This window comes from Barbus barbus (genome assembly GCF_936440315.1).
Source record: "Barbus barbus genome assembly, chromosome: 11".
Taxonomy (NCBI): Eukaryota; Metazoa; Chordata; class Actinopteri; order Cypriniformes; family Cyprinidae; genus Barbus; species Barbus barbus.
In genome coordinates, this window is record NC_136739.1 from 27,023,695 (window position 1) to 27,047,160 (window position 23,466).

At 36.2% G+C, this 23,466-nt stretch overlaps 1 protein-coding gene across 4 annotated transcripts in view; it reads right to left on the minus strand.

The window, feature by feature from the left end:
• The window catches only part of LOC306876982 (coiled-coil domain-containing protein 141-like), a gene marked incomplete at its 3' end in the record, with an annotated part of 29,357 nt that extends 9,207 nt beyond the window's left edge, over window positions 1–20,150 (minus strand). For 3 of the 4 annotated variants that reach the window (XM_079428481.1, XM_079428478.1, XM_079428480.1), the window contains exons 1-17: window positions 19,711–20,150; window positions 18,001–18,123; window positions 14,906–15,097; window positions 11,030–11,138; window positions 10,483–10,736; window positions 8,852–8,971; window positions 7,883–8,050; window positions 7,337–7,509; window positions 7,043–7,184; window positions 5,968–6,087; window positions 5,632–5,823; window positions 5,354–5,533; window positions 5,084–5,263; window positions 4,849–4,974; window positions 4,582–4,761; window positions 3,805–3,966; window positions 3,392–3,541 (exon numbers count right to left, since the gene is read on the minus strand). In XM_079428481.1, coding sequence (XP_079284607.1) covers window positions 3,392–3,541; window positions 3,805–3,966; window positions 4,582–4,761; window positions 4,849–4,974; window positions 5,084–5,263; window positions 5,354–5,533; window positions 5,632–5,823; window positions 5,968–6,087; window positions 7,043–7,184; window positions 7,337–7,509; window positions 7,883–8,050; window positions 8,852–8,971; window positions 10,483–10,736; window positions 11,030–11,138; window positions 14,906–15,097; window positions 18,001–18,123; window positions 19,711–19,938 — 2,799 coding nt within the window. In that variant the 5' untranslated portion in view covers window positions 19,939–20,150. The remainder of the gene's footprint in view (window positions 1–3,391; window positions 3,542–3,804; window positions 3,967–4,581; window positions 4,762–4,848; window positions 4,975–5,083; window positions 5,264–5,353; window positions 5,534–5,631; window positions 5,824–5,967; window positions 6,088–7,042; window positions 7,185–7,336; window positions 7,510–7,882; window positions 8,051–8,851; window positions 8,972–10,482; window positions 10,737–11,029; window positions 11,139–14,905; window positions 15,098–18,000; window positions 18,124–19,710) is intronic. The other variant, XM_079428479.1, reaches the window with a different exon arrangement.
• Between the last annotated feature and the right edge of the window lie 3,316 nt (window positions 20,151–23,466).

Sequence of the window (23,466 nt, forward strand, 5' to 3'; positions counted from 1 at the left end):
TAATGTGTTATTCTGAAGGCTAATGTGAAGAGATTTAAGAGCTTCATTAGAGGGGAAGATTGTCAGTGTATTTCAGTACTTTTTTTTCTTAGAAATATTTATAAAGTATACACATATATACACAATTGTTTTGCCCAAAAAAATGTCTCATAATATGCAAAACAGAATGAGTACATAATTAAAATTTTACATAATACATAAATATTTTAATTATATCTTCAACATGCTGATTAGGAAATGTGTAACCAAATATAATAATGTAATCAAATATAAGATTAGGTCTGGGTGGTTATGGGGGGGGTGGGGTCTCTAGCAGAGGGCAAAGTGAGGTTCGGCTGAATCCAGGGGGATTATTTTGGAGGGATTAATTGTCAGAGCAGTGGATGATTTATAATGCAGATCCATTTCTGTCCAGCCTGATGAGCTTTTGCAATTGTGTTGTGTCTCCAAATGACAGGCTCAAGGACAGCTGCAGCCAAGCGTCTAGAGCCAGTTAAAGAGGCCTCACAGCGGTCTTACTGGATATTTCCAACAGAGGGCTGTAGAGGTAGTTTCTGTTGCTGCCCAAACAGAAGGATGTGCGCAGAGGAAACTTCAGATACATTCATACTGTATGACTTTCACACGGCAAAATGGTGACTGCTAACATCTAAACAACTTATTTAAATTATGCTCAGTTAACATTTATGGTGGCAGCTGTTTCTCAGGGCCTTGTGATCTGATCTGGAAAACAAGAAATGAGGTGTTGGTGCGGACCAAACTGGTGAATCTATTGAAATAAATCACTGGAAGTATTGACTGCATTTAGATTTTCTGCTAAACAAGACAGCAGCACTGAAATCTTACTTCTAAATCAACTCATCTAAAAATATAAATTGGTCAATGTCAACTGTTTTAAATTCATTTTAAATCAATTTCTAAATCATTTTTAAATTCCTTGTTTTTATTGCTGCGATTATTATTTTTAATGGCTATTTCACTTTCTTTTATGTAAAGCACTTTGAATTACCACTGTGTATGAAATGTGCTATATAAATAAACTTGCCTTACAATGAAAATAATATCCATTTGTAGTCTATGAAAGCTGGACTGTGAAAGCGAAATAGAGACCGTGAGAGAAACAGAGTTACTTCTCTTTGCAGATGAACAGCAGCAACTGTCCAAGCTAAATTGTCAGCTTGTTTAATCATGCACGTTTATGATTGGCTGGCGGTTTGATTGGCATGACTGACAACATATGATGACTCACATTGTCAGTGTCTTAGAAATTGTTGAATCATATCACAAATACGTAGTAATCTTCAAGTTTCTACTGTTGATTTTAATGTTTGGTGAGCATAATCAACCCCAAACTGTTGAGCTGATAGTGTACACAACTCATTTCATAAAACAGCTTTGAAAGTAGTGCCAGACTGACTATAAGTCCAACTAATTTTAAAAACTTGCAGCAGTCATACATTGAAATAGCATGACATCACGTGACACGGGGAACCTGAAGCTTTGAATTCTACTTCTACTGAAGAGCAAGACAGACACTGAGCTTCTAGAATACTGACTTGCATAAAGAGACCCACAAGTTGCATGTGCTTAATACAATACATGTATTTGTGTGTAATCTCCTCATGGAAAGATAAAAGAAAATTTGATTCAGTTATCATCATTATGCTCCATCTACAGTATCTACAGAACGTGACACACCTCATCACAATTCACAAACCCTTCCAACATTTTATAGTTCCAAGCGATTACATTATACAGTGGTTTTCAACCTTTTTGACTTGAATGGCCCCCATTGTACACAACAATATTGAAGGCTCCATGACTTTGCCAGTTGTTTTTTGAGTTACCGGGAAATTAAGCATAATGACTTTGCTTACAATTTCTACCTGATAATATATTTTAAAAATTTGGGCACGAGTAGAAACACTCATGAAATGTATAAAAATGGCCATGGATTTTATTAATTTATGTAAAAAATCCAGGTCTAGAAATCTCGTTTTATAATTATTGAAATAACAGAATTGTTGACGGGGTGAAATGAAATAAATATGTAGACTTAGCTATTTTAGCTTACATTAATGCTTGTTTTGTCTTCATTTTAAATGCGGTCATCTTGAGGCACCCTTAAACATTTGTTAAGCCCCCATAGTGGCCCCTGACCCCCCCCCCCCCGGTTGAGAATCACTGGTCAAAATGCCTGCTTATTGATTTAGAGAGGGAAAAAGTATGATTATTATCCTCTAGAGGGAGACAGAGATTACAATATTATCACAATGGTAACAGACTGATTGTTAAGACATTCGAAAATACTTGTAATTAATTATGGTTTATTGGTTATGTATTACTTGTAATGAGTTATGGTTTAACTATAAAATTCAACTTTTATCAACACATTATTTGCAATCAACAAGTCAGTAAACAACAAAAAGGACGAAAAACAAATATGGCTGTATATCCCTCATACACAAAAAAACAATTTGTGCAGTAATCAAAAATCATAATGGACATCATGAAACTAAGTCACAAGGAAGAAAACCTATCTGTTGTTCTGTGGCCTGTGAGGTTTGCGGTGTAATCCTAGGGACTGACTGTTGGATTTTGTGGCTGTGAGGCAGTAAGTATGTGATAAGGGTGGAATCCTTCCTGCTATCTGAAGTGATGAGAGACAAATGGCAGGATCCCTCAGTCAACACAGGGAGAGACAAACCCTGCAGTTCACAGACTAAATTTAACAAGGGCAGACAAGCTATAAATAATTCAGGGAGAGAGGCAATGAGAGTGAGCCACAAAAGACCAACAAGTGTGTTCCCTGAGCCCTGGATCTGTGCGCTGGGAAAAAGAGTTAACACATCTTTAAGGAAAATTACAGGCAATAAGGGCATAAGGAATCAAATCTTCAGTGATCTTTTAAAATAAAATAAAAAACAACTGAACTATGAAAACATACTAACTTCCAAAACAAGAGCAAGAGCAGAATACAACTGAAAACATGACCAACTTTTTTGCATATTTAAACCATCACCCTTGTACAATACAATGCAGGCTTTGAAAATAGGCCGTGAACATTAACAACTATATTGGACCCAACAGTCTCGTTTCACATGCATAGGGGCCGTTTGCACTCTTAATGGCACAGCAGCAAATAATGACCTTTTGAGTTAGTGACAGATAGTGGAACATGGTCTTATGATTTGAACTTATGATTGTTTAGGGCACAACAATAATTTTAGTGGACCTAAAAGACCACTATTAACATCACATGATGAAATCAAGACAACGATATTGTTTTTCAAAGGCACAATGTTTTTTTCCTGAATTGCGCTTCAGATGAGATTAATAGCAATTTTGAGAAATTAGTGATTGATTCAAACCCTGACTGACACACACTTACCTCACCAATCTCTTCCTTATAAAGGCAGAAGTGGACATTGCTCATCAAACTCTCTTCACACTTGTTGGACTCAGCAATCCATTCAACGCTTCCTCGCTCCAATTTTTCCAGTTTCTCCTTTAACTGCTGCACTGACAACACCAGCAGATGCTTGGAGCATAAAGAAAGGGGGAAAATGGAGAAGAATGCTGATTTATGGCACTTGTTTCATACCATTTCTATCAAAGCTACTAGTATTTTTATGCATTTATGCATGACAAAGTAAGAACTTATCAACATGATTGTTCCACATGTTCTGTTCACATTATGTTGTGTAAAGAAAGTTGTCAGGTTCGGAAAAGGAAATCCATAAAATGCATGAAATCTTTTGAAGATAATAAGGGCATGCAATATTTTTGAAGTAATTGACACACCGACTGCTGCACAGTGCTGGTGAGATCTGCACCCAGCGAGAGGGCGAGCTTGTAAAGATGGCGGATGTGCCTCTGCCTCTCTTGGTGCTGAGTCAACTGAGTCCTGGCCTGGCTGGTGTCGCTGAACACAGTCACTGGTTCTGCATGCAATACAGTGTCCAGCTGGGGGCGGGGGGGGGGGGGGGGGGGGGGGGGGGGGTTGAGAGTATGTATGCTTAGGCTACAATTTCAATAAATAATATATAAAGAATAATTAAGAAATAATATTAATAAAAATGATAAGAAATTATTCAGAATTTATACTCGTTTACAAAACTTAAAAACAAACCAAAAATAATTCAATTAATAAATTAACAAAATTAAAAAAAAATTTAGATCTCCAAGGTAGTTGAGGTAAAGAAAAACAGTCAACAATTCTCCAACAAATGTCCACTCGTTCAGTACTGTTTAAAACAATTGCACCCAATTATTAAATAATGATGATGATGACGATAATACTATTACTAATGTTTAGTCACAATATATAGTTATCAGGATGCAACTCGTGACATTGGCTAAATAAATGAACACGGTCTGCAAAGCTATTATCTAGAGAGTGAGCAGTGACTTTGAAAATGCTTTTAATTTTTATTCATCACTATTTAATTCTCATCCAATTATTTCGCATAATTTCCCAGTAGGTGGCTGACTTTTAACAGTGCATATTAATTCTGGTTTTGAAATCCATTACAATATCTTTTCAAATGATTCTTCAAAGTGACAGAAATGAGATTTTACCTCTTGATAAAGCTGATGAAATTTACTGGCCATACTGAGAATAGTTTCATACGCTCTGATTTTATCCCTGACACGCTGATGTAGCTGCAGGAGCTCAGAAACCCTCTCGTTCACCGGTATTCCCTTCAAGCCTAGCAGCTCGGATGTCTTAACCAGGAATTCCACTTCTGCATTCAGTTGCTGTGAAGTTTTTAAAATTGAGGTTAGTTATACAGTTGTTACAACAAAGCATATGCAATAATGAGAAGGCAAAAAGAGTAGTCTTACCAGGAATTCTGGCTTTACAGCATTGAAGTTCTCCTGTAGTTTAGACACAGACTTAGAATCACCCCCCAAATCAACCTTTGAAGCTGGAGCAAAAATCTCCTCCATTGCCTTTAAATCACGAAGAACCTGCAGGCAATAATGCTATTAATGTTTTGCTGGAAGAAATAAAATAGCATCCTTAAAAGCTTAAATAATTATTTAAAATTATGTATTTATGAGCTAAATCTAAAGTTACCTTTTTAAGTTGATCCTTAATTTTTTTCCACTGCTTCTTCACAGATTTCATCTGATTATAATGCAGTTGCCAGGACGTCCATAAGTCTGCTAGTTCAGATTTCTTTTTGGTCAGTGTCTCCATATATTTTTCTACAAAATGTCCTGCTGCTTTAATGTTTAGATTCAGGTTGCCACTGACCTGCAATAAAAAAGGGGGTTTAAACCCAAAAACACTCACATAGATATGCAAAGAGTACTAGTTGTAAGTTTACTCTACAAAGTTTCTTACCATGTTAGAAGAGTTAATAAAATTGTTGCCCAGGTCCTGCACTGTGAAAAACTTCTGCAGCAATGACTGCCACTTAGCATCAAACATATCTTTCATGGTTGCACCTGCTCCTTCATTTTCCTCCACTTCCTCTGGCCTATTCTTATAGCATTCCTCAAGTGTTCTTATCTGTTCCTCAACCTGTGACATCACACAAAATAATCATCATTGGAATATTGTTTTTTGTCTAACTGGATACATCAATACTATAAATATATGCTCTAAATATATAACCATACCTCATCTGCACTGCGCAGAAAGTCCACATAGGGTCTAAGGCTTTCCACATGTGATGAAATGTTTCTGAGCAATGTTTTCATCTCCTCTGCCAAAAGTGAAGCTTTGTTAGACAACTCAACTGCATCTGAGGATTCCAGCCACTTTAGTTCCTTTATAAAACCAGATATAGCCTCTGATTCTCTCATAACATCCTGCAGGAAAAAAAAACACCAATCACAGAAAGACCTGATTACTATGGGAAGATCTTCATAGCACTTTTACTTTTTAGGGATTGTATAAAATGGTAAAATAACTTTGAACTTTCCATATCATATTGTATTCTATTGTAGAGTCACCTGAGACTGTGAGAGTAGCTCAACATGCTTGTTAAGGGTGTCCTCAGCCTCAGTTAGAGATGAACCAAGCTCTGTGCTGGAAGAGAGGACACTGTTGCTGCTCTTAATCCAAGCAGAGACCTGTGAAGATTCAGGAGATAAATCATCATGAGGAAATATATGCGCTTTTCAACAAGCTACAATATTAAGGTACATTTCTCAACATTTATCATTTATAACAAATAACCTAATTATGCATTTAAAAATAGAAAAAGTTGAAGGGTGAATTTTAGGCATGTACAATAAAAAACAAATAAAAAAATAAATAGAGCATTTGCTTAGCCTCAAACAGCATAAATGAAGACAAATTAAAATAATAATTTCATGGCATTAAATAAATAAATCCTTTATAGTTCTTATGTCATTTAATTATTATTTCTTATTGTAATTGTGTGGAAATATTTGACAAGAAATTGACATTTCTTGGTATTACATGTGTGACCCTGGACCACAAAACCAGTCATAAGGGTCAGGTTGTTTTTTTTTTTTAAATTGAGATTTATACATCAGCTGAATAAATAAGCTTTCCATGATGTATGGTTTTTTAGGATAATATTTGGCTGAGATACAACTTTTTCAAAATCTGGTATCTGGAAAAAATCTAAATATTGAGAAAATCGTCTTTAAAGTTGTCCAAATGAAGTTCTTATCAATGCATATCACTGATAAAAAATTAAGTTTTGATATATTTACAGTAGGAAATTTACAACATGTCTTCATGGAACATGATTTTTACTTAATATCCTAATGGTTTTTTGGCATAAAAGAAAAATCTATAATTTTGACCCATACAATGTATTGTTAGCTAATGCTACAAATATACCTATGCTACTTATGACTGGGTTTGTGGTCCAGGGTCACATATATATATATAAAATGTTTATTTTTATTAAAATTATTATTATTATCATCATCATCACAAAATTATTATTATTTTTGTTGTTGTTAGAAAAGTGCCACAAAATTGATGTTTCATGACATTCACCCTCAATTCTGTGTTATAGGTGGTGTCAGCTACATACATATTTTTCTATACCTTATCCACCAGTTCTTCAAATGAAGACACCAGCTGCTGCTGTTTGCCTGTTAACTCTCTGTGGGCGTGACACTCATGGCTCAGAGCATCGATTCTCTCTTTGATGTATCCCAGCATCCTTTGCAGCCCTCCAACTTGGGCACTAACAATCAAACACACATGCACCATGGACGCTTGACACTACACAGAACATCTCAATCCTTTTATCAATCCTCTGAAAATCCTGAGTCTGGATATCTGCTGTGATATGGTCTTTTTTTAGCACACTATAGCATCTGCTCTTCGTCTTCTCACCTTTGTGGGCCAAGCTTCTGAAGTAACAGCTGACCTCTCTGAAGGGGCTCGACAGATGCGTCTTTTATACTCCATGAATACTCATCATGTTTCTTAGCCAGTTCAGGCAAAGGCAGAGGCTGATTCTTCAGTTCCTTTATAGCAATCTCTATGGTGCCCAGCACCTCAAATGCCTGGGTAAAAAAAATATATATATGTAAAATTTTCTGCATGTAATATTAATGTCAGTCCTTGTTTTACTTAAAGCCTTCTAAATAAATAAATATATATATATATATATATATATATATATATATATATATATATATATATATATATATATATATATATATATATATCTAACACACTCTATAAATCACTCACATTATACATCTCCACTAGGGGGTACTATACTTCAACCAAAAAACAAATGACAAGCAAGTCACTAGAGTGTGGTCAGAAGAAATATAGCTGCTGAAGTGTTTACCAAGAGTTAGGGCTCTATCAGCTCAGTTATCCAAACCTCAGCTTTGGAAAAAGCATGTGAAGTGCTACTATATTACGTACTTTATTAGCACTGCTGTAAAAGGCATTGCTCTCCTGCAGATGAGCCAGACGATTCATCATAAGGCTCCAGAACTGCTCGTGTGTAGCTTTGAGTTTTTCACTCTTCTCTGATAAGTGTTGAAGATCTGACGCCTGCTGTATCAACCTCTCAACCAGCACACCCCAGTCCTGAAGGAAGGTACACAAACCATAAAAAGCTTTAGATACCCATTAAAGTTAACCTTTTTTAACTTAAAAATAGATTTTATTTTAAGAATATGTGTTGTAATATTAGAAAGTATTTCTATAAGGGGATCAGACTTTCAGTAACGTGCTGTGGTCAAACTCAGGCACTTACACTTTATTAAATATAACTGGATTATTTACACAATGGCACAAAGATTAACAGTACTGAAATAGAGATCGGATGTTGCTGTAGCTGTTGCGGAGTAAGAGAGTGAGAATTAGCTTACATGATGGTTCCAGCTTAACGTTAATTTTAAAAGCTATTTAATACCATACACATTTATGTAGTTCTATTTAAGAAATGATTACATTGTTGGCATTCACTATGTCTGTGATGTTGTTTTCCCACCAAATTGTCACAAATTATGTCCGGAGTGCAAAGTGATTTTGCAAAAAGTTAACAGGGTAGAAACACTAGGACAAAAAACAACAACAAAAACAAAACTGATTACAAAATTTTTGTTTGAAATATTTTGATTACAGAAAGGAATACTTTAAACACCTGAAATATTTTTTAGTAAATCAGTTTTTCAAGTTATATAGTCCATAATGCTTGAGCACAAATGGCAACATCCCCACTCAAATCCAAAGAACTTCAATTATTTAAAATGTATCTCTAGTTTCACTTAATTATAATATTTTTAGAAAAGAAAACTATTCTGACTAATTCATCTTGATTAATATGTTATACAATATATTAAGGTACATTTTATCTGTTCATTGAACAGTGTAGTGATCTCTTACCTTGGATTTCTGTTCAAACTCTTTGTATTCACGTAGTAAGCCCTCATTTTCTGACAGAGATGAACCCAGCTGACAGTTTTCCAAGAACAAAGTAGCCTTTTCCTTTAACCACTGTGTTACCTGTTTAAAAGCATATGACACAATGCAATAGCGTCAAAAAGTGAGACCTCAAGTGAAAATGCTTCAACTTTGCATTTGTCCAGTTTAATACAAAGTTCTAATTATAAATGATCAGCATAACAATATGAGCTAAAAGTAGAAAACAAAACAAAACATACTTTATTATTTGGTCTATCCTTAATGAATACCGGATCTGTCGTGAATAAAACCTGATGATCAAGCTCCAAAAGCCTCCAATGGAAGCAAAAACATCTGACTGTCATACCTTTTTCCTTCTTTTTTCATATACCTAGAAATAGGCTAGTTTATCTTAAATAGATTTTCATCATTAAACATTATTTCCAGGTTTAATGAAATAAAAAATCATTTTGACAATGATTCAGTTAAAATATCTCTATGTAGCTGAATAATAAAAATAAGCAATTTACAGATTTGATTCACAGTGATTTAAAAAAGACTAGCAGTTTAACATTTAATAACATTTTAAATTTAACATTGATATGCAAAGCATTAGTGCCCTTTAATAAAAGCAAAGTGGGTTTTCCACAGGGATCATATCAAACACAAGCATGTGCCCTGTCCCCTCTCAGCATGCTAAGTATGCTGGCCAGTTATTTTAGTTCAACATTTTTAAAAAGGCAGCCGGTCATCAACATGTTTTCATGCTGAGTGCCTTTGAGCATGCTTGAATATCCTTTACCATATGAGAGTTTGGACAATCTAACATGAACACACAAAAAGCAACTTATGATAGCTATATTTGTCATATTGTATTTCATTAAGGTATCCATTACACAATGGCAGTGAAATACTTGAAGTGGAACTCATGTTGTCTTGAGAGATTTTTTTCATGATTGCGATCCTGTTGTCATGTAGTAGATATCTTTAAAGAAGCCAACAGGAACTTAAAGTTGCATGAGCCATTATAACAGTTGTCTTGGACCTGGCGGTGTAGTACGATTTGGGGTTAGTACGATTTTTTAAAAGTAGAAAAAAAAACAACAAAAAACCCAGTAAAAACAGTGATATTTTGAAATAATATTACAATTTTAAATAATTGTTTTCTATTTTAATATTTTTCAAAATCAATTTTTTTCCTGTGATGCAAAGCTGAATTTTCAGCAGCCATTAATCCAGTCTTCAGTGTCACATGATCCTTCAGAAATCACGCTGATTTGGGGTTTAAGAAATATTTTTTATAATTATCATCATTGTTGAAAACAGTTTTGTTTATTATTTTTGTGGAAACAGTTTTTGATATTTTTTTTTTTTTTTTCAAGATTCTTTAAATGAATAGAATCTTAAAATAATAATAATAATAATAATAATTATTATTTAAAATAGAAAATCTGTAAATTTAATGCATCCTTACTGAATAAAAAAAAAAGTCTTACAGACCCTAACCATTTAAATAACAGTGTACTTAAACTCGTGCAACTGATGATCTTTTGTTTTTAAGAGAATTTAAGACACTCAATAATAATTAACTTTTCTTTGCAAGAGTGTCTTACCTCCTGTTCCTGCCTCTCCCACTGTCGAACACAGTAAATCGTGTCCAGCTCATGCTTTTGTTGTCTCATGCAAAGGTCCACTTGCCGGCGTCTGTCCTGCAGAATTTCCATTAAACCTTCCACCTTTCCAAAGCTGCCCCAGGCCCCGTGAGAAGCTCTGCCATACTTCAGGGCCTGCTGGGACTGGAAGTCCTTCAAAAATTCCAGCAACTCACGACTCTTATTCAACACCAGCATTGACTTCTCCAACATCCCTGAGGATAGAGCACAAGTGTATATGACAGATAACAAAAAAAACTCTATTCACATATTTAAAAGATATTTTGTGGTGAGAATTCCAAACATTCCTGATAATAAACTCCCTAAAGGCCAATCTGAGAACAATTCCTCTTCATTCATTAGGTTTATAGCTTCATGCCTCTTATGCCATCACACAGTCTCCTGCTTTTGGGAGGTGCTAGGGTGCTGCTAAGGGGTTCCCGGGCATCATAAACCAGTTTGTTGCAAAGGTGTTCAGAATAACAGAACTAGGGAACAAAGCTCTTACCTCTTCTAATAATGTTGTGTCTCTGAAGCAGTTCATTAATGTTGTCTGCAGTGGTCGATTTCTGACCAACACTCTGAAAGTCTTCAGCTTCATCTATCCTGATGGCAAACTGTAATTGAAAAAGTTTCAAAAGCAGCTGAAAAAAAAGTGGTAAGATTGAAAGAAGGAATATATTCATCTAAATCTTACAAAGGCTGAATTTATTTAATCAAAAATACACTAAAAACATTAATATTGTGAAATAATACTACAAATTGAAAAAAAAGACGTTTAAAATGTAATTTATTCCAGTCATGGCAAAACTGAATTTTTAAGATCCTTCATAAATCATTCTTATAAGCTGGTTTGTTGCTTAAAACGCATTTCTTATTATTATCAATGCTGAAGATAGTTGGACTGATTACTATATTAGTGAAAACCGTGATACCTGTTTTTCAGGATTCTGTGATAAAAAGAAACTTCAAAAGAGCATTTATTTAAAATTAGTGCTGTCAAATGATTAATCGCAATTAATTGCATCCAAAATAAGTTTTTATTTACATAATGTGTGTGTTGTGTATATTTATTATGTTTATGTAAATACACACACACAGCATATATTTTGAAAATATTTACATGTACGTACATGTATATATTTATATTCATATAATTGATATCATATATAAATATATTTAATATATAAATGTAACTTTTTCTTAAATATATGCATGCATGTGTATTTATATATACATAAATATACACAGTACACACACATATGTAAACAAAATCTTTAATTTTGGGTGCGATTAATCGAGATTAATCGTTTGACAGCACTATTTAAAATAGAGATCTTTAGGGAAATTATAAAAGTCCTTACTGCCACTTTTTATCAATTTAATGCATCACTGCTAAATAAAAGAATTTTAAAAATGTATATACATTTACTGACCCCAAACATTTCAAGGGTAGTGTAAATAGTTTCAAAATAAAAATATATCAAAGTGAAAAGTATACAGTATCTAGAGGGAGTACACCCCTCACATTTTTGTAAATATTTTATCACCTTTTCATGTGACAACACTGAAGAAATGACACTTTGCTACAATGTAAAGTAGTGAGTGTGCAGCTTGTATAACAGTGTAAATTTGCTGTCCCCTCAAAATAACTCAACACAGCCATTAAGGTCTAAACCGCTGGCCACAAAAGTGAGTACACCCCTAGGTGAAAATGTCCAAATTGGGCCCAAAGTGTCAATATTTTGTGTGGCCACCATTATTTTCCAGCACTGCCTTAACCCTCTTGGGCATGGAGTTCACCAGAGCTTCACAGGTTGCCACTGGAGTCCTCTTCCACTCCTCCATGAAGACATCATGGTGGATGTTAGAGACCTTGCGCTCCTCCTCCTTCCGTTTGAGGATACCCCCACAGATGCTCAATAGGGTTTAGGTCTGGAGACATGCTTGGCCAGTCCATCACCTTTACCCTCAGCTTCTTTAGCAAGGCAGTGGTCATCTTGGAGGTGTGTTTGGGGTCGTTATCATGTTGGAATACTGCCCTGCGGCCCAGTTTCTGCTTCAGTATGTCATAGTACATGTTGGCATTCATGGTTCCCTCAATGAACTGTAGCTCCCCAGTGCCTGCAGCACTCATGCAGCCCCAGACCATGACACTCTCACCACCATGCTTGACTGAAGGTAAGACACACTTGTCTTTGTACTCCTCACCTGGTTGCCGCCACACACGCTTCACACCATCTGAACCAAATAAGTTTATCTTGGTCTCATCAGACCACAGGACATGGTTCCAGTAATCCATGTCCTTAGTCTGCTTGTATTCAGCAAACTGTTTGCGGGCTTTCTTGTGCATCATCTTTAGAAGAGGCTTCCTTCTGGGACGACAGCCATGCAGACCAATTTGATGCAGTGTGCGGCGTATGCTCTGAGCACTAACAGGCTGACCCCCCACCCCTTCAACCTCTGCAGCAATGCTGGCAGCACTCATACGTCTATTTCCCAAACACAACCTCTGGATATGACGCTGAGCACGTGCACTCAACTTCTTTGGTCGACCATGGCGAGGTCTGTTCTGAGTGGAACCTGTCCTGTTAAACTGCTGTATGGTCTTGGCCACCGTGCTGCAGCTCAGTTTCAGGTTCTTGGCAAATCCACTTTTAGCCTACGCCATCTTTATGTAGAGCAACAATTCTTTTTTTCAGATCCTCAGAGAGTTCTTTGCCATGAGGTGCCATGTTGAACTTCCAGTGACCAGTATGAGAGAGTGAGAGAGATAAAACCAAATTTAACACACCTGCTCCCCATTCACACCTGAGACCTTGTAACCTAACGAGTCACATGACACCAGGGAGAGAAAATGGCTAATTGGGCCCAATTTGTGTACTCACTTTTGTGGCCAGTGGTTTAGACATTAATGGCGTGTGTTGAGTTATTTTGAGGGGACAGCAAACTTACACTGTTATACAAGCTGTACACTCACTACTTTACATTGTAGCAAAGTGTCATTTCTTCATTGTCACATGAAAAGATATATTTACAAAAATGCGAGGGGTGTACTCACTTCTATGAGATACTGTATATGTATTGTATGTAACATAATTTGTATGGAACAACAAACATGCAAACAATGTAGGCCAATATCTGATAAAGACTGATATCTGAGATCTGGTGTGTCATTTTTTTCAACATCTGCTCAGAAGCACTGTGTGTATGCTGCATAACCAGCTTCTGGTGAATGACAACTCCATCATGTTACATAAATGACAGCAGCAACCTTCAGCAGATGAATGCAGTCGCCTTTATGTACATCATCAACACGGTAATTTAGCAGGAAGCACGTCTGTTGAAATGTTATCAGCTAAATAAATATTGTTCTGAAACATGCTCATACTTGAGTTTATTTGCACAACCGCCGTTTTTTTTAACTGCTGACAAAACAGCAGCGTGTGACCTTGATAATGAGTGATCTTCTTTTATCTAGAATATCTAACTGAAGCAGATATCAAAGTAATGTGACTGACTTGCTTCAGATTGCTGAAGATATATGGAAACAGCTGTTCACTGTAAAAACATAACACATACACAACATTGCATGCTCAGCCAGTATCAAATATCACCATGTTTCCCAACTTTAAAGCTGTGAAAACAAAAACCATCCATTGTATTTCTAAACAAAAACATTGTTTTGTACAGTACACAGAGTAGCACACTCCCTGTGGCACGTCTAACCATCAGGGAAATAACTTTTTTTCCCCACTTAAATAGTTATAAAAAGCCACTGGTTATGAAAATAATCATGTCGTGTTTGGAAAATGTTGCAAAATTTTAACAATGGGCTTTTAAAGTTAGAAAAATGCACTGCTGTTCTGTACAGCAGCCAGCCTCTAAATGTGAACACTGCATTTTCTGCATAAAAAGCACAAACAATCCACATCATAAACAAACAATTTTTTGATGAGATAAATCTAATAATTTCAATAAGAATCCATTTCATAAAGAATTAGGAGTTAAAGTTTTTCATGGATTTTCTCTGCTGACCAACAGGAAGCTGCTTGCATTCTGTGGGAACAGTGTGCTGTTGCGTTTGTTTGCATTTTACTGTTCAAAATTAAAACAAAGTACAGTACTGAGAGTCTGAGACACTTTCTTGTTACTGTGATGAACTACATACACCTGCAGCTAACCATGCTATGTTTTAGTTACATTTCATTATGATTTTTTAGCCTGGGGAGGACGTTTTGAACGCTGTATGTATTCACATTACCAAAAGATGAAGTTAAATTAGATTCCTTACGATAAGGCATTAAACAACAACTGCAATTTTCCTACAGCAAGTTTCTGATGGTTCAAGTACTTCAGCAGGTTCTGTAGGAAACCACATTACCTCCAGAGCACACTCAAAGAAATGGCATGCCAAGATCAGGAGTGATCTCCTCTTCTCCAGGTGAGCCACCAGTGTTTTCCAAGCCTCGCTAAGAGAGACGGCCATGGCCTCATAAACCAGCTCCTCTCCTTCCTTCTGAGCTGCTGTTTTATCAGCTTCCCCCAGCAAAGCCCACACACCTCCTTCATTTTTCTGTGTAAAATTGAAATTCAACTATTAGACATGTGGGAGGAGACTGGCCAGCGATCAGTTTCAGGTGCAGGTGGCTAGTCATATGATCAAGACCGCATAAATGGTTGTTGCAACAACAGATGGTGTTTTCTGCAGCTTTGCCGTGTTTTTGATGTTGTGCTCGACGTGCAGCCTCTGTACCCTTTCACATAGGTATGTTATTAGCTGTGTGGTTTTGTTGCGTTGAATGACTGTACCTTGATGGCACAATTCCATTTTTAGGTGATCTTTTCTTCTTTTAGGCTGATTATTTAAGAGGTTTTTATTCTCGGTCTGGGAAGTGGGGCAGACAAACATTTATTGCTGTGGTACCTTCAATGGGCTGATGGCCGTGTTGGAATGCTGAATAAAGGTAAATGCAGCATACGCTTTATTGAGGCCGATTGCTTATGAGTTTGATGCAATTAATGCATGAGAATTAATTTGATGTGCTTAATATCTGTGCTCTTGTTTTATAGTACCTTTTTATCTATCATGTTTGGGGATTGAGAGCTGAGATTGGGTAACTGTGCTGCAGTTGTACTTTCGATAACGTTTGTTTTATATTGTGGGCTGTCTTGATGTGTATTAACATGCCTGTTTTCTTTGTTAAAGGGGCAGATCAGCCACTGTTTCTTGCCTATTTAAGCTTTATATTGTGATTTGGTGTCTTTTTTTAATTCGATATGGATGATTAACTTGATTATATTAAATATTGTGTTATTTGCTTTTTTGTTTTTGTGGTATTGCTCTCCTCTTTTTGTGTTACAGTGTTCAGTGACTTTGTACAGGGCCGGTCCGCCATCGATACTAAACCTCCTTCGGTGTAGGTGATTTGGGTGGAGTGGCACTGTTGTGTGGTGTGTACTAGAAGGTTGGAACTGAAATGGTTATTTATTTGCAGTGCATGCTGTGGGTTTTCTTGTCTCTTACAGGTGGTAGGAGGTTCATAAGAGCAGGCCAAACCCTCTTGCAGTCTTACATTTACATTTATTCATTTAGCTGACGCTTTTATCCAAAGCGACTTACAATTGCTATATATGTCAGAGGTCGCACGCCTCTGGAGCAACTAGGGGTTAAGTGTCTTGCTCAGGGACACATTGGTGTCTCACAGTGGATTCGAACCCGGGTCTCTCACACCAAAGGCATGTGTCTTATCCACTGCGCCATCACCACCCCCTAGTAGTCTTGAGGAGAGCTATTTCCTACTTTTGTGGCTTTTATTGATACGTTTTAACATTTGATGGTCTGTGTTGGACAATAAAATTGTGATTTTCTTACAAACTCCATTGTTGCCCAGAATGAAGTATTGTGATTTGTGGAGGGCTCCTTCTGACTTTAATAAGGTGGCGTAGTCCGCTTATATTTTCTACACTACAGACATAACACATTGCCCTATAGCATGTAAGTGTACACAGCTCTTACTTTTATTTAAACTCGAAACAAAAAGCAGCTCCCATACTGATTAGATGCATCTGGTGGGCAGATGCACATAAGAACATGATGAAATGTTTGGTAGCGTGCAATACGCTTTAACTGTGCTAGAGGATTTTGTTCTGATTAAAGGCTATACTCTTCATTCTGAGCCTATAGTTACTTTTGGTCAGATAATGGCTCTGATGTTTTTTCACTTTCAAATATAGCACGGAAATGCTTCTGTAGCATATTGTATGTTCGACTCAATATTTTGAAGACCGTTCAAAGAAGCAAGGAACTCCCCTTGTAAGGTCAAAAAGCATCTCTTTGTGGCAATGTCTGATATAACGCCAGCTATTTGGATCTGGCAATATGTGTATAAAATATCTTATGAAACCGTACACAAAATGTTTAACATCTGTTCTTAACTTCTCCATTACATTTATTTCTACCCTGCAAATATCTTTTATAATTCAACTTCAAAACATTCAAGAATGGAATCATCCCACTGAACCGAGCAGATTTATAACAATTGTATTTCAAAGGCTCAAATTAAACCTTGAAGAACCTTGAAGTTAAACTGAGTGGTGGGTCATATTAAAGTTCAGGAGCTATAATGATGCCTCCAACAATGGCACCAAAAATCATCTGTGAAAATCCCATAAATCATCTCCTCATGGTTCTGTGAGTAGGACATTGTGCTTAAGATAAAGCATAGACAACTATACAAATACATACCAAAAGTTGGAACACAGCTACTATTTTTTAACTTTTCAGAATAAAAGTAATCAATCCTATAAAACCACAACTAAAGTTTAGGAATGATCAACTTTTTTTCATCACAATGAGTCTAAATTCCATTCTCTCATTAAACTGCACGAGGTGCATCCTCAGCTGCTCTTTAAGCAATATTTAATGAGATAATATTGGATGTTTTTACTTTGCCATCTGGTGTAACTCATCTTAAATAAAAATATAAAATTGCACTACTCTTCAAAAGTTTGTTTTTGAAAGACCAACATTTGTTTTGTTTTTTTTATCAACAAGGCAGCATTTATTTGATCAAAAATTAAGAAAAAACAGTAATACTGTGAAATATTATTACAATTTAAAATAACTTTTCTTTTTGAATATATTTTTAAAATCTAATTTCTTTCTGTGATGGCAAAGCAGAATTGTCATCCATTATTCCAATCTTCCGCGTGGCATGATCCTTCAGAAATCATTCTAATTTGCTGATTTTGTGCTAAAAAAAATCTCTTACAATTATACATGCTGAAAATGTACTCACAAACTATTTATATTTGTCTACATATCTAAATTTTAAGCATTTCAGAATAAGCTTTAAAATACAAAAGGATTTAAAGATCATGTGAAATGTAAATTCAGTTACTGTAGGTATGTCCAAACTTTTGTCTGGTCCTGTACATACAACTATTGGGCTTTGAGATTGGTACAGTGGAGATTACCTTAAGTTTAGCAAGGAGCTGCTCATGTTCCTCTAGAAGCTTTTTGGTCTCATCCTGGTTGTTTCCAATCTCCAGAAGGTTGGGTTGTGCTTCTGTCAGTTGTAGATGCACCAGCTCGCCACACTTTATAAAACACACACACAATCCACACAACCGAGAACTTGTTAATTGTATGGCTGTGCTTCTGCACACGTGGCCTCAAGTGCATTTCACAGACTGTAAACAAGACTGAAAGAAGGTCCTCCACTGGCCCCTGGCCAAAGAGCACTTCAATTTCAATGCAAAGCCCCCTCAGTGAATTCTCATCCGATCAATTTCAAGTCTCAATGCAAATTTTGGCATGCAAATTGCACTGATCTTGAAATCGCATTGCAATTTGCAAGTACAGGGAGAGCCATTCTGAGAGTGAATGAAATGTGGAGCTGCCACAGCTGCCACAGCCTGTCATGTTTGTTAAACAACTGCAAAAAATACAGTTTAAGGAATGCGGACTGATGGCTAATTATCATTTCTGTATACATTAAGACTGCTTACAGGGTCTATTGCAGGCATCTGGTGGTTTTTAATACTAACACGCATTAACTGCCTTGTGTATGAAGAACCAGCCATCTAAACAAGGAATGAGGTGAATACTACACCTACAAATCCATTATGTCAGACCTGCAACATATATAGGATATGTAAATAAAAATGAGATTTGATAGCTCTGCTTGAGGGAGGATTGTCAGTAAATAACTTAAACTCACTGTTTTCTCCTATTAAATAACTGAACTTGGAGGATTGGAAGCACTGTATACATTTATGGAGCTTTTCGGAGCCAAACACAGACGTGTAAGCTATAAACAATATTAGGAGTGTATGGGAAAAGAACTAAAAAACAGCAGACTTTCATTTTGGGCTGAACAATTCCTTAAAAACAACAGCAGGAGCAAGCCTACATAAGACAATAATAGAACTCTTAAACCTAGACATAAGCATGACCGGTCACAGAGAATATTCATGAATAATTCAGGCCATCAGGAGTTTGGACCGTCACAGAACTCTGTGTTTCTCTCACAGCTGTTATTGCCTCCCCATTAAGTCACTGCGTCAGGCATTATGGAATATTCACATTCCATGGAATCCTCTTACGGAAAAACAATAAGGTTTTATTGATAGCCCAAGCCAAGAGTCTGTTGAATACCCTGAACTGTGTGCCAGTAGCATCACTGATGAAAGCAGTTTCCTTCCATGATTGTAGCGGTGCTTTTGGATAAAGTAATGACGTGAGTTCAACATTGCATGCAGCCGTACAGTATTATTCATTCAAAGATATTATCAGGAAAGGAATGGTTTACTCTAAAAATAAAAATTCAGTCCCAGCTAGGCAGTGTTGTTATTGTTAAACTAAAACTAAAAATCTGTAATTGTTTTTGGTAATTAAATATATAATTAAAAATTTAAAATATATTTTATATACATATTACTAAATTATAACTCTTAGATGGAAAATGAAACAAAATCGAAAAGCTGCCTTGGCAACTAACTGAAATAAGATGAAGCAATGTATTTGTACTAAAATTACTAAAACTATTAAAGGTCATTTCAGTAATTGGATATAAATAGAAATAATTCAATAAAATTGAATATTACATTTAAAAACACACATACAGTTCACATATCATCAGTCTACATAAAGCTTTGCATTGTAAAGTTGAATAGTCCAAATACCTTGAGTACTGCTACAACGATCTGGGAAGTTCCAGCCTGTACGGCCACAGTGCTGATTGTTGTTGTGGAAGGCTGACCTCCAGCATCACCTTCACTGGACATTGTGGACTTTGTCCCCTCGAGTCCACACATCCAAGAACCAGAAAGGTCAGAACAAAGCTCAGTACACACAGGTGTGTGCTGTAATCCAAATCTCCCCTTTTCAAAAGTCCACAACTGTCCCGGCATGCGGCTAAACCCAAACAGTGAAGTCTCTGGGTTTTTTTAAGTGACACAGCCCACGTCCACATCGAAGATCCACTTGCCCTGCAGGTAAACTCTGCAACCCCTCAAAGGTCTTTCAGCATTGCTGGGCTCTTGCAGGCTCCACCGGGGTCACTGGCCTGAATGAACAGTATAGTGCAAACACAGCCGTCTATGTTGACAGGGCAGAGAGAGGTGTGTTAAAAATAGAAATATCCACTAAGTTTATCACACTGTGCAGAGAGACATTTGACACACCCCCTGTTTGGTTGCTTTGGTGAGTCTGTTGCTCTCTTCCCTTCCCTTGCATGTCTCACTATGACTAACCTTTGCTTTTCATCACAAAAGAGCATATTGGAAACAATTATACTTAGAAAAATAGCTCACCATTTTGCCATTATTTAGTCATTTAGTCTCATATCAAAAGGACAAAGCACATACTCCATGCAAGTACTACAGTATATTGCAATCCTGAAAACATAAGTCATGATTGAAAAGCATTAAAATTCATTCACTGTAAAAATCATGTCATCTGCTCTTTTTCTGATGCTTTGAAGAGCAAGGTCTTATTCTTAATTAATTTAGTTCTACTCCAAATTTTTTCAATGATCCAATTTACAAAACCTGAAATGAGACTGATCTGATTTTTTTCAAGATCATCTGACTGATGCAACTACCTAGAGGGTAAGAATATTTTACATTTCTGTCTGTCGCGTTATGATATGGCTTCAGAACACTCTAAATACAGCACACAAGCCAGATTTTTTTTTTCTTAATGTCTTCAAAATAAGCCTTTTTTTGCTCACCAAGGCTGTAATTTTCTATTTTAGTCTGTTTTAAAATGTGATTTATTCCTTTGAAGACAAAGCTGAATTTTCAGCATCATTGCTCCAGTCTTCAGTAATCACATGATCCTTCAGAAATCATTCTAACATGCTGATTTAGTGCTCGAGGCTAAACTAATATATGTTGAAACCGGAGATAGCTTTTTTTTTTCTTATTAAACATCTCTTGTTTCACACAAAGTCCAAAATTTTGACCAACATGAAGGGAAAATAAATTATAGAATGTTCATTTTTTGGTGAACTAATCCCATCAGAAGTGTTAATTTTCACTGAAACTATACTTTGTCATCAGCATAATTAAATAGTAAGAAATGACAAAGGCATTCTCAGCGTGCCCTGCATGGGATCTTTCCATGTTGTAGCATGTTTAAAATGAGCATGGAAGAGGCTTGTTCTGTCCTTAAATGCCTGTACCAAACCACAGACCACCAGAAAGCCACATTACGTTCCTTCCTATTTACTCTCGTCATTCCAAATCTTGTCCATTTATTTTTTTCTGTGGGACAAAAGATTATATTGATATTTTAAGAAATTTCAATGATATCAATGGCCACCAAAGCAGTTTGGTTACCAATGTTCTTCAAAAGATATTTTATGTTCCATAGAAAAAGTCAAACCGGTTTAGAATGACTCGAGTAAATGTCAGATTTTTTATTAAACTGATCTATCCATCAAAGAAAAACAATGTATGACAGGGTCCACAAAAACATTAAGCAGCCCAACTGTTTCAACAGGCACCAAATCATCATCCCCTGGTTTCACAGACAAGGCTTAAACCTAATCCTAGACTAAAATATAATGAAGGAAACTTGCACTGACTGATCTTAAAACATGTCAATGCCTTTGTTTTGTCTTAAGATGCACACCATGCTTTTTTCTAAGGCATGTTTATAAAAATGACTTGAATGTCCTAATTAAACTATAGCCTAATCCCGGTTTAGGCTAAACCCTGTCTATGAAACCGGGCCCATATTAGAATGATTTCTGAAGGATCATGTGACACTGCAGACTGGAGTAATGATGCTGAAAATTCAGTTTTGCCAGCAAATTGTTATACATTTCATTATATTACGGTTATATTATTCAAAATATTACTATTTTACTGTATTTTTTTAATCAAATAATTGCAGTCTTGAAACAAAAGACATTTCTTTCAAAAACATTAAAAAAAATTTACCAACCCCAAACTTTTGAACAGTAGCATATTTCATCAGATACTGTAATGGACATTTCATACTTGGCATTCCTAGAATAAAATAATTTTCTGGAATGATCACTGTGAAACAGTGGAAAAAGTTACCTATGCATCACACCACATACTTACTGCTGCAGTAATGTGGTCTTTTCCATCGAGGACAACAGTGTCTGCAGAACATCCTGAGGTCCTCCTGTGGGGTCTTCCTATCAAAGCCTGACGGAGGAAATGTTTTGAGATAAAGTGGGGACGTTTATAACAACAGGGCAGCTTTGGAAGTACAATTCAGCTTTGCATTTTACATTCAATTAGTCAGAATTTTACACAGATGATTTTACAATGTACGACACCCGCCATGGTGAACATGGTGAGGAACATTATAGACACGATGCCATTTTATCTACAAAGATCATTGTGAGCTTTTTGGTAAAACATCTACATCTATCAGAAATTAAAAATCTACAGGCTCTTTACAGAATAGACAAAAATATGTATTATAATACACTTTACCATCATCTTTTAAACAGGATATCCATGAGTGAATTTCTATGACCATGTGATTTCCAGTATAAGATTTTTTCCAATTTAGACTTTTAGAGCAGACTGGGAACTGTATGAAAAGGCTGCCAGTTAAAACTATTATAAAGGTTTCCAGGAATCTGTCACAGAGGGCCTGTCTTTTTCCACTGTTACAGACATCCCAGCAGTCCCCCCAAAACCAGTACCGAGGCAGCAGCTGCTAAGACAGCTGAGAAATCCAATAGACTTTAGAGAGCACCAATGGGCAGTGCAGGACTAAGTAAGAAGGACCCTGTGGCCCTGGATGACACCCATGCCATCTGTCAGGGGCCCTGACAAACTCACAAGGTTATTATTAGACAGAACACTGATTCTCAGGCCAGTCATCACACAAACTCTGTGACTAAGCTTTCTGGAAACATGACAAGCATGTATGTTAAAATTGACACCCCACATCTTCATAAAATCTGAATAAAAATATGAATGTTGTCACAGGATTTTTTGCTGAGATGATGCCTAAAACTTGAATAAAATAAGAACATCACTTAATACAATTATTAACATTAAGATACTAAGATACTGCAAGAACAAATCAATTCTAAAAGTATTGTATCCAACTATGTCAGTGATTCTCAATATAACTAAGTGAATACTTTTGCGCCTGTAAAATAACGAGAAATCAAGAGTTTGAGGCGAGCAGCTGAAGTCTGGAGTTAAACTTTGATGCAGTATGAAACATTCAGTATAAAAATATCTTAATCTGGTCTAAAATGATACAAAATTGACAAATACTTTCTCCTGAAATGCTGCAAATGGCAGAAACAATGCAAGCGAATAGCAACGCCGCAGGCTACTAATGACCTGCTTGACTTATGCACTCACAGCCTGGCATCTTGGGAAGTTATAAGAAACCATGTATATAAAAACAAGTCAGAGTTCATGCAAAATGCATGA